The sequence below is a fragment of the Cnephaeus nilssonii genome (genome assembly GCF_951640355.1).
Source record: "Cnephaeus nilssonii genome assembly, chromosome: 10".
Classification (NCBI taxonomy): Eukaryota; Metazoa; Chordata; class Mammalia; order Chiroptera; family Vespertilionidae; genus Cnephaeus; species Cnephaeus nilssonii.
Window position 1 is genome coordinate 33,845,150 of NC_137081.1, and position 15,524 is coordinate 33,860,673.

The 15,524-nt window shown below is 51.4% G+C and overlaps 1 protein-coding gene across 1 annotated transcript; it reads left to right on the forward strand.

The window, feature by feature from the left end:
• Window positions 1–3,652: 3,652 nt before the first annotated feature.
• On the forward strand, window positions 3,653–14,634 carry ACKR3 (atypical chemokine receptor 3). The gene is made up of 2 exons (XM_079782268.1): window positions 3,653–3,775; window positions 12,756–14,634. The coding sequence occupies exon 2, from the start codon at window positions 12,782–12,784 to the stop codon at window positions 13,868–13,870; it is 1,089 nt and encodes a 362-aa protein (XP_079638394.1). The 5' UTR covers window positions 3,653–3,775; window positions 12,756–12,781; the 3' UTR covers window positions 13,871–14,634.
• The last annotated feature ends 890 nt before the right edge of the window (window positions 14,635–15,524 follow it).

Here is a 15,524-nt window from a genome sequence, read left to right on the forward strand (position 1 = left end):
AGGGTTAGCCAGAATTGTACCACTGGCTGTCTTTCCCCCATTCATTGCACGTTTCTTCTGGGAGCAATGCCTTCATGAATCTGTTGCCCCTGAATTCTCATCCAAGGGTGTGTTTTTAGGCAACCCAACCTAAGACAGCCTGATATGTTGTTACACTGGCTTTTCTTTTAAGAGCATGTCTCTCTTAAAAATGACTGCCTATGTAGATGTGAGAAAGGCTATCCACCAACTTACAGTTACCTCTGAGGGGAGAGAAATGGGATAGAGTGGGATACACGGGGGCATCTACACCATCTCTGTACTATTTTTATTTCTTCAGGCAAAATGTCCACATCTGTTAGATCTTATTGGTGGCACACAGGTGCCGTTACATGACTTGCTATCTCTTTGTATAACAGCATACGCTGCCAAGTCGGGCACACCCGGGTGTGCCTTCCTCCTCTCCACCAGCATTACCCTTGGGCAGGTTGCCTACTCCCTCGGGGCCTTATTTCCTCAGTTACCAATGTGATGTGGGGAAGACTAGTGCGCCTTCTGCCGTTGCTGTGAAGATTCCATGAAAGAACGTAGGCAAAACACTTAGCGGAGAGACCGGGAGACCGGCCGAGTTAATGCTCACATTGAGCTTTGATGATGAAACCTTTCAAGCTTTATCAGTGTCCATCAGAGGTCACAAGCCCTGAGTTATGTATCTTTTGTAATCCTGAAAAAAATGCTCTGTGTCACTGGGATTTGGCTGGGGCCAGGGGCAGGGCTTTGCCGGGACCTGCCAGATGCCTCGAAGGGGAACCCTTTCACTTAATTCTGAGAAGCACCTGGCAAGAATAGAAGGTTCTATTATATATATATATATATTTATATATTTAAAAAAGGACCTAATATTAAAAAAGGCTAAATTGCTTTGGAGACATGGTGTGGAAGTTGGGGTTCCAAGGCATCCCTGTCTGGACAGAGCCCAAGCTCTTGGGAATCTGTGTCTACTCCTAGGTCCCTCCCCGGAAGCAGCAGCGTGGTGGCTGTCATTCAGAGGGAGGTGGGGTCCTAGCTGAGAGGACTCCCACTAGGCCCAGCCTCTAATGCAGACACTTCTTGCCAGGGGCGGGGCTCCAGGGGTCTGCCAGCCTTGTGTGATATTCTGAGGTTGTTCCTGGGCAAAGTCCATCTTCAGTCCCCAAGCCAGCCTGCAGCTGAGTGTCTGGGGTCACATCTGCAGTCACCAGTATCCATGCTGACTCCCAACTGCTCACTAGGCGCCCCCCCCCACCCCCGCCCGGCCCTCCAGGGTCCCAGAGCTGTTAAAGTGAGGCAGGTTTGGGGCAGGAGGCTGAGTCAGGCTGCCACACCTGCACGCAAATCTGATGGGAGCGGGGTGGGGCGCGCCTGCTCCTGGAGCCTCAAATCCCAGGTGCAGATTACAGAGCCAGGATGGCCTGGGAGCCCGGCTGGAACCCCTCCCCTCTCTCACACCTCTCACACTTAAGTGCAGCACTAGCAACTGGCAAGGAAACCGAGTTCTGAGTCAGCCGGGTCAGCCGCCCTCCTGCCTCCTCAGAGTTTCCTATTAGGGTAACCAAACTCACTCCTCCTAAGCTAACCACGTGCGACCCTCCCTTACAAATGTGAGCCTTCCAAAAGCGGGGGGAGACTTCCCAACCGTCCAGGAGGCATTTCAGGTTCTGGGGTGATGCAATCTTGTTCCCTTAGAAAGCACCGCTTACTTACCCTCACATTTGCCCCGGGGACCCGGTTCCGGGACGGGTGGGGGTAGGGTCACTCAGGCAACGCAGACGCGGGAGGGTGCGGGCCCCCTCCCAGGGCGCCGGGCGCGCAGTGGCTCCTCCCTCTGTTGCGAGTCCCAGATCCAAGTCCAGCTGCTGCCTGCGCCCCACCGCCCCACCGCCCCGCCGCCCCGCCGCCCCGCAGAGTAGGGACTGAACTGGGTTCTTTTTTTACAGCTACTTTGCATTTTCCTTCCTCCAAGGTTAGCAACCGCATCCTGTCGCAGGTTTCTCTCAAGGCTTGGTTCCTTTTCAAGAGAGCACCCTTGATTCGAGCAGATTCAAACCCATCCTGTATTTCAGTCCAGGAACAGATTGCCAAGTTCACAGACATAGACAGGCAAGCCTGTGGTCAGTGTCGCAGAGGAGCCCTCTGCTTCACGGCGTGGGGGTGTGGGTACGGTGCCAGCAGGCGCCCAGGCAGGGTCACCGCGAGGAAAACAGGACCAAAAAAGTGACTAACGAGCATTCTTACCGCCTCCCCTGCCTGCGGGGTGTGCGGAGGCAGCCGCGCCACGGGTGTGGACAGCATCTTTCTCTGGGAGCGTGGAGGGGGACCCTCTGGTGCCCCTGGGTCCGGCAGGGACAGGGAGGGCTCCTGGGAGGACCCCCTCCGAGAGCCTCCGGAGAGCAGGTGTGCCCTCAGCTCCCTGAAGATTTCTCTAAACAAAATATTGCTTTTGCTAAGGGCTTTCTCCACACGGAGGCCTCCAGCCGCAGGGGAGTTTGACCTCCTCGGTTTCCCTCCCACCCCCCCCCCCCCCCAGCCCCGAAGCTGGCTGTCTGCTCGGATTTTTAGTAAAAGTATAAAAAGAATCTAAAGTTTTAGCTCCGGTGGGGAAAAGTGGAGATAGGCAAGTGACACACGTGGCGCGGCTGCTCTCAGAGAACCCCATTCCAAGCAGAAACCCAAAAAAAGCAAACACTGCACATGCATGGTTTTAAAAGTGAAAGTTGAGGTCGTTGCTTTGTGGTTCTTTTTCTAAATAGGGCATGAGAGGTGAGTGCTCTGTGGAACACATTTTTAGGTTTAATTCCCCCACGGACAGAACTTTAGCCACACACTTCTAGATAAGAAGTAGATTTTAATAACAATAATAATAGTAATACAGTGTTGGTTAAACTTAACTCAGGAAAAGACATCATCAAAAAGACATTTTTTCTGCCCTTAATGTATGCCTGGTACTGTGTAGGAGCTTCAGAATACCATTTTGCTTAGGTTTTCAAGGCATTGAGGCCTAAAGTAATTAAAAAAAAAAAGAAAAAAGAAAAAAATCAAAAAAAAATCGATTGAAATCTATTCTAGAGGTTCTTTCCCCTCGCTTTTGGGGGTATGCATGATACCAATTGATTGCTCCTACAAAAACTGTGACTTCTGTTTTGAAGGAATTAACAAAGAAAACCCAGGCTGAATAAATCAACACCCAGGTTCAGAAGTTCAGAGCATTTGTCTGGGAACAAAGTCTTCCCCAGAGCTGAGAGGCATTCACAGGGAGCTCCCGGTGTTAATGGGAATGCTAAAGATATACCTGAGACCAGATAAATATTTGATAATTTCACAAAGCACTAAGGTTTCTGAATTGCAGTGTTTTTTTTTCTGCTGACACATTTCCCCCCATGGGGTCTGGACCTTGTGGCTTCATTACACTTTGCAAATGAAGGAAGGTGGGGGTTTTCCAAGAGTGCGCTGGTGTGGAGGAGCTTTGCTGGAAGCAGCAGACCGGGGTTTACAAAGAGGGGTGTGTGTGCGTGCGTGCATGCATGTGTGTCTGCATTTGTGATGGGGGGTGGGGGTGGGGGTGGCACGGGGGAGGGAGGGAGGAAGATGTGGGTTACAAAGCTGCCATCTAGAGGCGCCTTCCTGCAGTGTATATAATGCGAGTCAGCAGCCCTGGAGCTCACAGTTCCTCCAAACTGCTCAGCCCCGAAGGCAGGCAGGGAGCGTAGGAGCCAGGATAGGAGCCAGGAAAGCCAGCCCTAAGTGAGGGACAGCAGAGGTAAGGAAACTGCTCCCTCTTCAGCCCTGGTGGGAAGGAGGGAAGGCGGCCGCAGGGTTTCTGCTCTTAAGCTGAGTGGTTTGTCAGATGCTTCTTCCTCGGGGCTGTGATGGGTGCTTGCGATCCTGCAGGTCTGCCTTCTGAGAGGCCGGCTGCTTGTCGCGTGGCTGCGTCGCTCAGTGTGCCTGCTACCGCGGGGAGGGCGGGGGGCACCTCTCCCTGCGGAGAGTAAAAAAGGCAGTTTTCTTAGGTCACTTGTGGAAGGAACTTTCGTGTGTTGGTGGGGTTTGGGACTCTGGTGTTTATTTGCTGCTGTGGGGACTTGAGCTCCAGTACGCTGGGGACTTGGGGAGATTGCAGACTGTTCATTCTGCTTCTCAAAGTTGGCGCAAGGGTCAGCCTGGCACCCTGCTTCCCTTCTGGTATAGCAACTGCTACACAGAATCGGCAGTCCATGCGCAACTCCAGAAAGATGTGCACTTTATGCAGAGGCATCCTTAAGTGGAGCAGAAAACTGCTGAGAATCTCGGATGGTCCCGAGTGCATCTGCACTCAGTGCCGTGGGGGATCCCCGGGTCCCGGGAGCCAGGGAGCTCTGCGGCTGAATGTGAGACACGGATCTGCCTCTGGCCTCCTAACGGCATCCTCGCTCATCTAGTCTGAGCATTTCTTGTTCTCCCAGCTTCAGTTCGGGAAAAGAGTCACAAGTCTAGGATTTTGTCATTTAAACATACTCTTCAGGTAAAAGGTAAATTTTGTCCAGTTTTGTTAGTGTGCTCAACTATTGAGCGGGTATCTGAGAGTAAGAACTTTGGAGTGAGGGCACAGACGGGTGGTTAACTATGACTTGTAATTTCCAGGCGGAATGAGAAGTTGTAAAAGTCAGACTGACTGTCTCCCTTGTCCTTTCCTTTCCTTCTCTTCCTTTCTTTTCTTTCCTTCTTCTTTCTCATGATTCATTGGCTCACAACAGAATAATTACATTTCCCAGAAGTGGAAGTCACCCCCCAAAGGGTTTACAGCCTTTTGAAGGCATTTGGGGCAGGGACACCCCCTGAAACGTCACTCTGCAAAGTCTCAATGTGATAACCTTTCCTTCTCTTTTTAAACGCAGATGCTGCCTTTGTGTGCCTTTATTTATGCCAGGAAAATGCCAGATCAAACAGGCTTGCTTAGAAAAGAAAGTGGAGGCTGCTGGTGTCTGTGCTGAACTGTCTGTAGATTTTAAATGGATAAAGCGCCGCCTTCCTTCCCGTAGCACGAGTTCCCCGATGCACAGCCTTCTCTGAGGCAGAGTTGCACACGGGAGCTCTCGCTTGGAAACAATTTACTCTTTTTCCCCTGTCTCTGCCATAAACACTCCAGTGTACACACAACTGCTAAGCTAGAGGCCACAACCTCCTGGGGGTGGGAGGGGTGGGGAGTGGAAAAGCAAAAGAAAATCTGAGAAAAAAAATGCAGGTGGAAAGGCAAAATAAAATTGGAAAGTGCCTATTTTGCTGCTGCCCGTGTGATTTTTTTTTTTTTAAAGGGCAGCGCATCACAATCACAGTTTAAAGAAAGTTCTGGAAAGTATAGCCGAGGCAGCATGCCTGTGCTTTAAAGGGTGTTGGGACTCTGGAGGTGAGGTCATGCCCTGTTAACAGCAAGTCCTGAGAGAATGGAGAAGGTATTATGGTTTCTAGTCAGGCCCAGAACAGGCCAAGTATAGACTTTCTGAATTGAAGGGAGAAAAAAAAAACACCACCAAACAAAAAAAACTATTTACGCAGGAACAGTGGCTTTTTGTGTGATTATTGTAGTTATGGAGGTTCCTGTTTTCCAGGCAACACCAGGGAAGTTGGTGGCAGTTTCTCAAACCTGAGGCTGAGAGTCACTCTAAACCCTGAGAGTAACCGATGGGAAGAAAAACAACCTTAAAGATGTCAGGACGAGATTTTCCCCAGCGATTTTGCAGAACATGAGCGGGATTGGGAGCTGAAAAGTATTTGCACTTCTAAACTAGGCAACTGAGAAACTTAATTTTACTCTTGGGAACAAAAATGGTACTAGAATGCCTTCCAAGTGGGCAGGTACAATTTAGAAACTGTACTTAAACTCCAGAAAATTATAGCTCCAGGACACACATTCACTATTAAAATAATGACAAGCAAAAAAAAAAAAAAAAAAAAGAAAGAAAAAAAAAAAAAAAGAAAGAAAGAAACAGGGATGGTTCTCTAATCTGGACTACCCGAATGCTCTCTGCAGGGGTATTACATGCTTTTTTATGTAAGAATCTACTAATTTAGAATTGGGAGTATGTGTGTGTGTGTGTGTGTGTGGGTCGGGGGGGGGGGGAAGCTCATTATTGCTTCGTTATTAAAGTGATGGGGGAATTGCATAATTTTGCAGCCAAATTTTTGCTGAGCCAGGAGTAGGTTTGGAAGCTGCCCTGTGTTTTCCAAGTGCCCAAAGGGTGGAGGGGCTGTGGCTGTCTCAGGTGGCCTTGACCTGCTATTGGCTAAGGGGCAGCGGGCAGCGTGGGGACCTTTTGTGGGGCTCTTTCTCGGTTTGAATAGAAGAGTCTAAGATTGTGTAGCATTCTCCTGGGAGCCCCATTGTGTGTGCTGGGCGCCGTGAGTGGCTCAGCCTGGCTGACCTCCTACTGCCCAGACCTAGTCCTAAGCTGGGTGGGAATTAGGGCTCTGGTTACACTCGGCCAACCCAGGCGGCAGCCTTTGTGACGTGGGACCTCTGGATCTGCCCTGCTGGGTGCAACTCCACTTCCCTGTCGGGCAGCTGAGCACAACAGGCCAGATCGGGTTTCTGGATGTGGGGTTCATTTTATCCCCCAATACTGAAGTGGATGGGGGTGCCCCCAGAGTTAACATCATTAACTCTATGTCTGAGGACCCCCGGAATAGGTGGCCTATAGCTGAATTAGGGCATGGCTTTTTCTTTCCTTCTTTTTCACTCTCTATTATTTTTCCAGTTCTCAAGTGTTTCAGGGCAGTTCTTTACTTGTGTAGACTATGGTCACTCGTGTGTGTGTGTGTGTGTGTGTGTGTGTGTGTGGTCCAGTCGGCACTGTTCTCTGTTTGTTGGGACTTGGGGACAGAGCTGCTGCAGTGAGCTCTGGCCGCAGGAGCTGCTGGGGCTGAAGCCTTCCTGGACGGCCTCATAGATTTACTGCAGGATTGGTAACAAAAATCTCTAAAATGAAAACCAAACCTGTCATGTGCAGCTGCCTAATGGTTGTCTAGATCCAGTGGATCCTCCTCATCTAGCCCCGTTTAGAGGGGTGGGCTTTTACAGCAGGCCCGAGCATGGCTCCCCCGGATAAAGTCCCTGGAGGAGTTGGGAGAGAGGTAGCTGGCCCCTTCTCCTGCCCTGCCTCAGTCTCCAGGTGATCTCGTCTGGGGACAGCCCTGAGTTGCTCCCCAAACTTCAGTCCTGGGAGGACACTGTCCCAAACCGCAGAAAGCTGTTAAAGAAGGTCCCCATAGGCAGAGGTCCTGAAAGAGCCAGAGGGCCAGGGGCCCCTTGTGACTGAGAGGTGCCAGAGGCCCTGCCTGGCCTGCCTTATCTTACTTGTCCCACTGGAGACTGGGAGAGCCTCCCCCCCCCCCCCCCCCCCCGAGGTGTCCTGCCTCCAGCCTGCTCTGCACCCTGCCACCGCAAGCCTACTCAATTTGTGTCACCTCCATCCTCAGGAGCCTTCTCTGCACCAATGCCACTCACTTGCTCAAAACCGTTGTGTCTTCTGCAGGGACAGGCCCAGCCTGACCCCTCACCCCCACCAAGTCCTGATTCTTGCCTCCAGCTATTCAGCCAGGTTCGCTGACCCTCTCCTTTCTCCTTGAAGGACCCACAGGCCACGTGAGTGGAAATCCCTCACCTCCTGCCCCAGGGCGGCCCCCACCTATGCTTCCCGACCCCCTCGGTGAGCTGGTGAGGTTTGGGGGCAGGCAGTGACCATGCTGGCTCACTGTGCCCCAGAGTACAGCCCCCACAGAGGAGGCTCCACAGACATTTGGGGGCATGAAAAGGGGGGATGGTATCTCCGCTCAGTGGGGATTTCAGAACAATCGCTTCTGGACGCCCATCTCCAGTGATGGCCTCAGATCTCTGGTCTCAGTGGGGCTTGATGAACTACTGATTCATTGACTATTGATTCATTGAACATCTACTTTGGGCCAGGCGACTTTGCAGGTGTGTCTGAGGATGTCATGGCAGGAGAAATGTAAACCAGGCCAGGACGCAGCATGGAGATGCCGGCCTGGGTGGGAGAAGGCCGGAGAAGCAGGGGGCATGTCATTTGGGATGGGAGGGGCTGAGGGGTTAGTCGGGAAGGGTCTTTTGGTCTGTGATGGGAAATTGCAAACATATTGAAGGTGATTTAGGTGAACACTAGCCAGACACCTGAACACTTGGCAGTCCATCCCGGAGGGAGTGACTGTTGGCCAGAGAAGGGACAAATCGCCACCCCGTGGGGATGCTAAGCTTGGAGGCCTCTGATTCTGGCTTGCCCCAGCCCCCCGGGTGAGCTTAGGCAAAGCATTTGGATGCAGCTGAATACCTCAGGCCACTGGCTGCTGCTCACTGGTTGCCAAGGATACTTGGTGGGAGAATAATGAGCCTGAGAATGAGAGGCACGTCCCCAGGGACGTCCCTGTGGGACAGAGAGGAGCCCTTCCACCATGTGGGACGTCAGTAGTAGACGAGGCCCTTGCAGACCCCAGACAGGGAGGGCGGCAGACGCTGGCCCTCTGCAGGCCCAGGACGAGCCACTGTCCCTCGGGGCAGACGCGCCATGCGTCCAAGTGCAGGTATGGGACGGGGACTCCGTGGACTCCAGGAGACTCGTGAGATAAACATAGGAAGTGTCAGGAAAGAGCGAAGGGACGGTGACCTTACTGCTTTCTGTTCTCACTTGGGTGTCTGTGGTCCAGAAATGTGCAATGTGAACCTTTACTGTTTTCTGAAGCATTCCTGCCTCTATTAAAATTTACATAATTATTTTATTTTTCAATTACAGTTGACATCCAATATTATATGAGTTCCAGGTGTACAGCATGGTGGTTAGACATTTATATAACATATGAAGTGATCCCCCTGATAAGTCTAGTAACCACCTGGCACCATCCACAGTTATTACAATATTATTGACTATATTCCCTGTGCTGTACTTTATATCCTCGTGACTGTTTTGTAACTGCCAATGCATAGTTTTTAATTAAAATTTACATAATTCTTAATGTCAGATTTCAAATAATACAGAGGTTTATGGTGTCAAAAGTGCAATCCCCGCTTTGTCCTCTTGCCCCACCCTCCTGGCCCAAAGTTTTATACATAATGTGATTGTTCTTGTGCCTTTAAGCACAGACATTTAAATATAAAAATACACATCATGTTTGCCCCTTTTTACACGAAAGAGATCATGCTCTGTGTATGTGTGCAGATCTGAACAGCATAATAACTTTCCACATTCATAAGAGTCGGTCTCCTCTTTGTTTTCACAGCTAAATTATATTCCACAGTGGATACGCCAGATTTATTGAACCATTTCTCTATTGATTGGCATTTTTGTCTTCAGCTTTTACTAGCATGTAATCTGCACGTCAATAAACATTCTTGCGTGTACACTTGGGAACATGTGAATCTTTCGAGAGGAGGAATGCGTGCACCGTGAAGTCATGGAACTGGAAACATCTTGTATTCTATGCCCATTTTCTTCCTCCTTTCAGGAACTCTTTATGCAGACGCCTGACAACCTAAGTGTCTGCAGTGGGGCTCATGCCCTGGCCCCTCTCTGGTGAGGGCTCAGAGCCACAGGGTGGCAGGCAATGGGTAGCTTTGACTAACACCAGGAAGTTGCTCCTAAACTTCAGCCTCAAGAATGGCTGGTTTATTCTGAGGCTGGTGAGGGCGTCACCTCCATGTCCTGGTGGCTACCAGCCCCGCCACTGCCTCCTAGCAAAGCAGACCAGCTGCACCGGCCAGTGCAGAGGAGCTCACACGTGTGCACTCTCAGCTCTGTGTCCTGGACAAGGGGCCCCCTGCTGTGGCTGGAGGGGATGCCCGTGCACGTGGTCAGGGAGCTCATGTGCCCACAGGGGGTTCAGTAGATGCTCCCTCCCTTCTTCCACCCTCAGACTTTGCTGGACACTTAGTGGACAGGCCTTAAACAGGCATCTGGCTAGACAGTCCATCATCTGCGTTTCATGCTTCTGTTCATATTAGGCTCTGAGATCCTCCCTTGTTAAAACTTAAGCCAATGATTTAGGCAGATTCTGTTCTCTGGTGGGGTCCACACCGTCAGTGTAATGGCATGAAATGAGCCTGCCCTGCCCACCCCAGGCCTCTCAGACACACGCTCAGCAGCCAGGCCTTTGCTGCAGAGTACACACCACGTAACGGGACCAAATCATAGTCTTTTCTCTGGAAACACCGCTGGTTCCCCAAACTTAATGCATGAAAAATACCGAGATGGCAAAAGGCTAAGAGATTGGGTGGCATTTCCCCTCCTGGTTTCCCATTTGAATCTGTGCAGGATTTGATGGCTGTGCTGTTTCCCACCTCCTTTCTCTGTGTTTCCCTTCCTGCTCTGACCACCAGAGCCTTCTGCAGCGGAGGTGAGGGCACGGTGGTTCCCAGAAGAAGGCATGTGGTCAGTTACCAGTGATCAATGATCAATGATCAGCAGGGCAGCTGACCTTCACAGTCCACCCACTGCTGGACGATCCTCACTGTGCCACCCGGGAGAGGACGGCTATGGGGAGGTGCCTGGTCATGAGTGACCGTGGTCACTGCATCAGCCTTTCACTGCCCAGCCGGCAGAGGCAGGAAACCCTGCCCCACCAGGCAAGGCTCTGGGGATATGAAGGCTGGCAGCAGCGAGAGGTGCAGGGGATGAGGGGCCCAGAAGGACACATTTGCCTGCTAATTTCCTGGGGACCACACACAAGAGGCAGGTGTCCCTTGATTTTGTACCCCTGCCCCTGAGTAGGTGTGTCTGTCCATGCCTGAGCGAGCTGGGTGTCTCCTTGGGTGAAGAAAGACATGGGGGAACTTGGCATCCGCTCAGGCTAACAAAGGCCCCTGTGATCGGCCCAAACCCCAGGATTTATGGCTGTGGCCGAGGCCTTGTAGGCTGTGCCAATGCGGGCGGAGAAGGAGCCCCAGCCAGGCACCAGCCGAGTGGCTTTCCGGTCCCAGGACACGACCCACCTCTGTCTAGCTGCCGGGCTGTGGCTTGTCCTCTATCTGAGCTTCTTCATCAGCAGTGGGACACTGAGGCCTGGGTAGGTCACCTGGAGGGGAACCAATTTGCCTCTTACAGCCCAACAGGGGAGAACCCCCAGAAGCCTTCAGGCAGCCTCTGGTGACTGGGATTCAAGGGTAGGTTGCCAGCCCTGGGTTTTGAGGCTGAGAAGCCAGCTGGTCCGGGGAGGCAGCAGAAAGTCTCATTTCTTGGGGACTCTGTCCATTTATCCTGAAGGTGAACCGACTGCGTGGAAGAGTCAGCTTCAAATATGCAGTAAGAATTAAGCAAGGGTATGCTTTTCACTAAAGGGAGGGGGAGGGCGGGGTGAAGTTTCAGTGAGCAAATGCTATGTGTTAGATTCTGCCTTAGCGTCTTTAGTTCTGAGGCACTGGTGTCCTGAGAAGTAGCGGGAAAACAGGTTAACTTGTCTCAAGTTAATATTAACTAGTGAGGAGCCAGAATCCCATCTTCTCTCAGGGGGAGCTTTTCCCAGCTATCTCTTCATACCGTTAGCGTGGCCACCTGGGCACTGACCCACGGACGGACCATTGACCTCCCTCCCTGGGGAGTTCTCATGTGTGACCTGGAGTCCACTTGACATTAACTTGGCAAATAAACTTGACTTGGTCAGTTATTACCTGGGACAGGTGAGAAGGAAGCACCAGCACCCAACCCTCACCAGGGCCCGTGCTTATTTTCATTTTACGTCTCCTCTCATAGTCACTCGGACCCAGAGCCGTGCCATGGAAGGATTTCAGGGCCCTGGGGTGGACAGGGCAGCGGTAGAAGAGAGGCTCTGGCAGCTCCCATAGCTGGTGAATTCGTGGAGAAATCATTGCCAAGCACAGTGGTATCTTGGGCTGGATCTCCGTGGCTGCTAAATGGGGACAATACGGAGTTGGCCTCACGTCAGGTCAGCGGGAAAGACAGTTGAGAAACTTGTCGGCTTCTCCAGGAAGGCACCCGGCCGTGATTTTTGTGCTTCGGGTCTTGGCACACATTGTTCTTGAAGCAATTGGGCAGATAAAAGATGGGAAGCCAGGCGCTGGCCCAGCGCTTGAGGCAGCTGCTTGGGCGCCCTGGGTTGGGAATCACACAGCAAAACCAGAGTCTGTGGGCCTGGAGCTCGGTCAAGCTGCAGGGTGCTCTGCATGCTGACCACGTTTCCAGTGGTCTACGCATCTGCAATGGGGGCGGCAGAAGACCTGAAGGGTTTACGTGCTGATTTTGCAGAGGGGTAAAAAGCACTAGTCCCAATTTTAATGCAAATTTGGAAGAGAATCTGAATCAATTTCATTGAGATACCAGCGCAGGACACTGGTAAGGAACAGATCAATTCTGCCATTTTTGGGGGGTGTAGGGGAAACGCCTCACTGTCCACTGAGAGCTAGCCGGCCATCCGCATCAGCTGCCTGACAGTTCTCTGGCCCCTGGATTGTGCTGATTTCACACCCTGGGCATAGCCAGGCTGGCGATGTCTTGCAAACACAGCCATGGAAAGATAGAGAAAGCAAGCACTGTGTCTTTGAGCACCATGTGGCTTTAGATTCTGGGTGTGTTTGATTTTGTTTTGCGGGGTTCTGCTATGGTTGTTTTCTTTGCAAAAATTCTACAGAACTGAAGTGAAACAGTTGAGTGTATGGGGTGCTGAAAAAGCATTTTGACTGAAACTTGAATGTTTCCTAACAAAGCGATTTTTCTCATCCATCTTTTTGGTTTGATTTTTTTGTGCAGGCCACTTGATCGCTGCCCTCGACACCATGGATTTGCATCTGTTTGACTACTCGGAACCAGGGAACTTCTCTGACATCAGCTGGCCATGCAATAGCAGCGACTGCATCGTGGTCGATACCATGACGTGCCCCAACATGGCCAACAAGAGCGTTCTGCTCTACACGCTGTCCTTCATCTACATCTTCATCTTTGTAATTGGCATGATCGCCAACTCCGTGGTGGTCTGGGTGAACATCCAGGCCAAGACCACCGGCTACGACACGCACTGCTACATCTTAAACCTGGCCATCGCCGACCTGTGGGTGGTGGTCACCATCCCGGTCTGGGTGGTCAGCCTTGTGCAGCATAACCAGTGGCCCATGGGTGAGCTCACTTGTAAGGTCTCTCACCTCATCTTCTCCATCAACCTCTTTGGCAGCATTTTCTTCCTCACCTGCATGAGCGTGGACCGCTACCTGTCCATCACCTACTTCACCAACACCTCGAGCCACAGGAAGAAGGTGGTTCGCCGTGTCGTCTGCGTTCTGGTGTGGCTGCTGGCCTTCTGCGTGTCCCTGCCCGACACCTACTACCTGAAGACTGTCACGTCCGCATCCAACAACGAGACCTACTGCCGGTCCTTCTACCCCGAGCACAGCGTCAAGGAGTGGCTGATCAGCATGGAGCTGATGTCTGTGGTCTTGGGCTTTGTCATTCCTTTCTGCATCATCGCCGTCTTCTACTTCTTGCTGGCCCGAGCCCTCTCGGCCTCCGGCGACCAGGAGACGCACAGCAGCCGGAAGATCATCTTCTCCTACGTGGTGGTCTTCCTCGTGTGCTGGCTGCCCTACCACGTCGTGGTGCTCCTGGACGTCGTCTCCATCCTGCACTACATCCCCTTCACCTGCCAGCTGGAGAACTTCCTCTTCTCGGCCCTGCACGTCACGCAGTGCCTGTCCCTGGTGCACTGCTGTGTCAACCCCGTGCTCTACAGCTTCATCAACCGCAACTACAGGTACGAGCTGATGAAGGCCTTCATCTTCAAGTACTCAGCCAAAACAGGCCTCACCAAGCTCATCGACGCCTCCCGGGTGTCAGAAGCAGAGTACTCCGCTTTGGAGCAAAACACCAAGTGAGGCCCAGTCCCTGGACGCGTGTGCTTGCTTTCAGCAGGGCTCCAGGCTGCCTGGGGGCTCGAGACCGGAGCAGTGTGCGGAGGGGGAGGCGTGCCACTGTGCTCCCTCCCTGTCTCTCTCATGCCTGCCTGGCTGTCGCGTGGCTGTGACCCTGATAGTGTGTCACACAGGGCTGTGCCACCAGCCGATGCCACTTGTCAAAGCTGGTGGACGGAGGGGCCTGCCTGCACTTGTGTACAATAGGACTCTGTGTTTCCTGAAGGTTTTCTATGGTGATTTGTATTTAAATGCTAAGACTTTATTTTCTCACTCTTGGCATACCTTATAAATGTATCAGAAAGTCTAAATATTTTAAATGCTGTATGGGAAGTATAACGCTGACATGTAATCGTGTTGTAGTTTTACGATTAGCTTGACTTCGGTTTTGACTAAGGATGACGTTGACTGTTAGCTGTTGTGAGATTATATATAAGTATATAAATATATACATCTATGCCAGCCTCGGCGGAAATGTTTTATTTACGACAGTTTTCTATCTGGGTGGCGCTTTGTACTGGCATGGGGTGTGCGACGAGAACTGCCCTGTAATGCAGTTTCTGACATGAATAGTATCTGTAAACTTATATAGAAAAACAAACAAACAAAGAAAGCAAAACTGTTCCAGGCTGCAACGCTGTGCATAAAGCAAACGGCGTAGGTCAGAGAGTTCGCTCAACCTGTAAGTTATTGTTCTAAAAATAAAGATCGTTTTGTTTTTCCTAAAATGGCATCTGAGTCTCAGTTTTAAAGGCATGTTTGGCATTTAGGTGGCATGTATGATAATAACATACAAATATATAACACATATACAGGTCAACATATACTGAATATGTTTTTAAAAAAGAGTACTACCATAAAGGCAAAACACCAAATGATGCCGACTTGGATCAAATGGTATATAGAAAAAACATTTGAATGCATTGAGGTTTTTTTTTTTAAGTTTATTTAAATTTCACATAACATGCTTGAAGGAGGGGAGGTGGCTGGGAGGCACGGCTGTCCAGACAAAGTTGGTACCAGAAAGTTCCCGACCGCTCTTGGCCCGAAGGGTTCAGGGCCCAGGACTCACGGGTCCCCAGGGATACACATCATGGCCCTTGAATCTTCCTTGCTAGGGTTCTGTGACTTAAAGCCTTATTTTTCTTCCTCTGTTCAGGAAAATCTCTTCATTTAAAGACTAGCCCATCAATGACCTTGTTCTTGAGGACATGCAATGAGTGAGTTACCAAATCAACCTACATTGCTAGTTAGAAAGAGCACTCACAGAACGGCCGATTTAGCTGAGCCCTCACCAACTGGACACGGGCCACAGCAGTGGCAGACATCGGCCACAGGTCCATCTGGGCAGGAGCTCCGAGAAGGCCTGGCTTGCCAATGCTCCCTCACCACGTCCAGGGTGACGGGACTGATTTGCACAGAGAGCAGCTCTCTGCCCACATAGAGGTGGCCTGGGACCAGGAACTGTGAATGCGCACTGAATGGGGTGAGGGGATGGCTGCTGGGTGCACGGAGATCCCCACAGCTCCCTCCTGGAGGTACGGGCTTTGCTCCTAGCTCAGCGATGTCCCTGGGTGGACACAGGTGCTGAGATTTCAGTTCTCCGAGGAGATGGTTA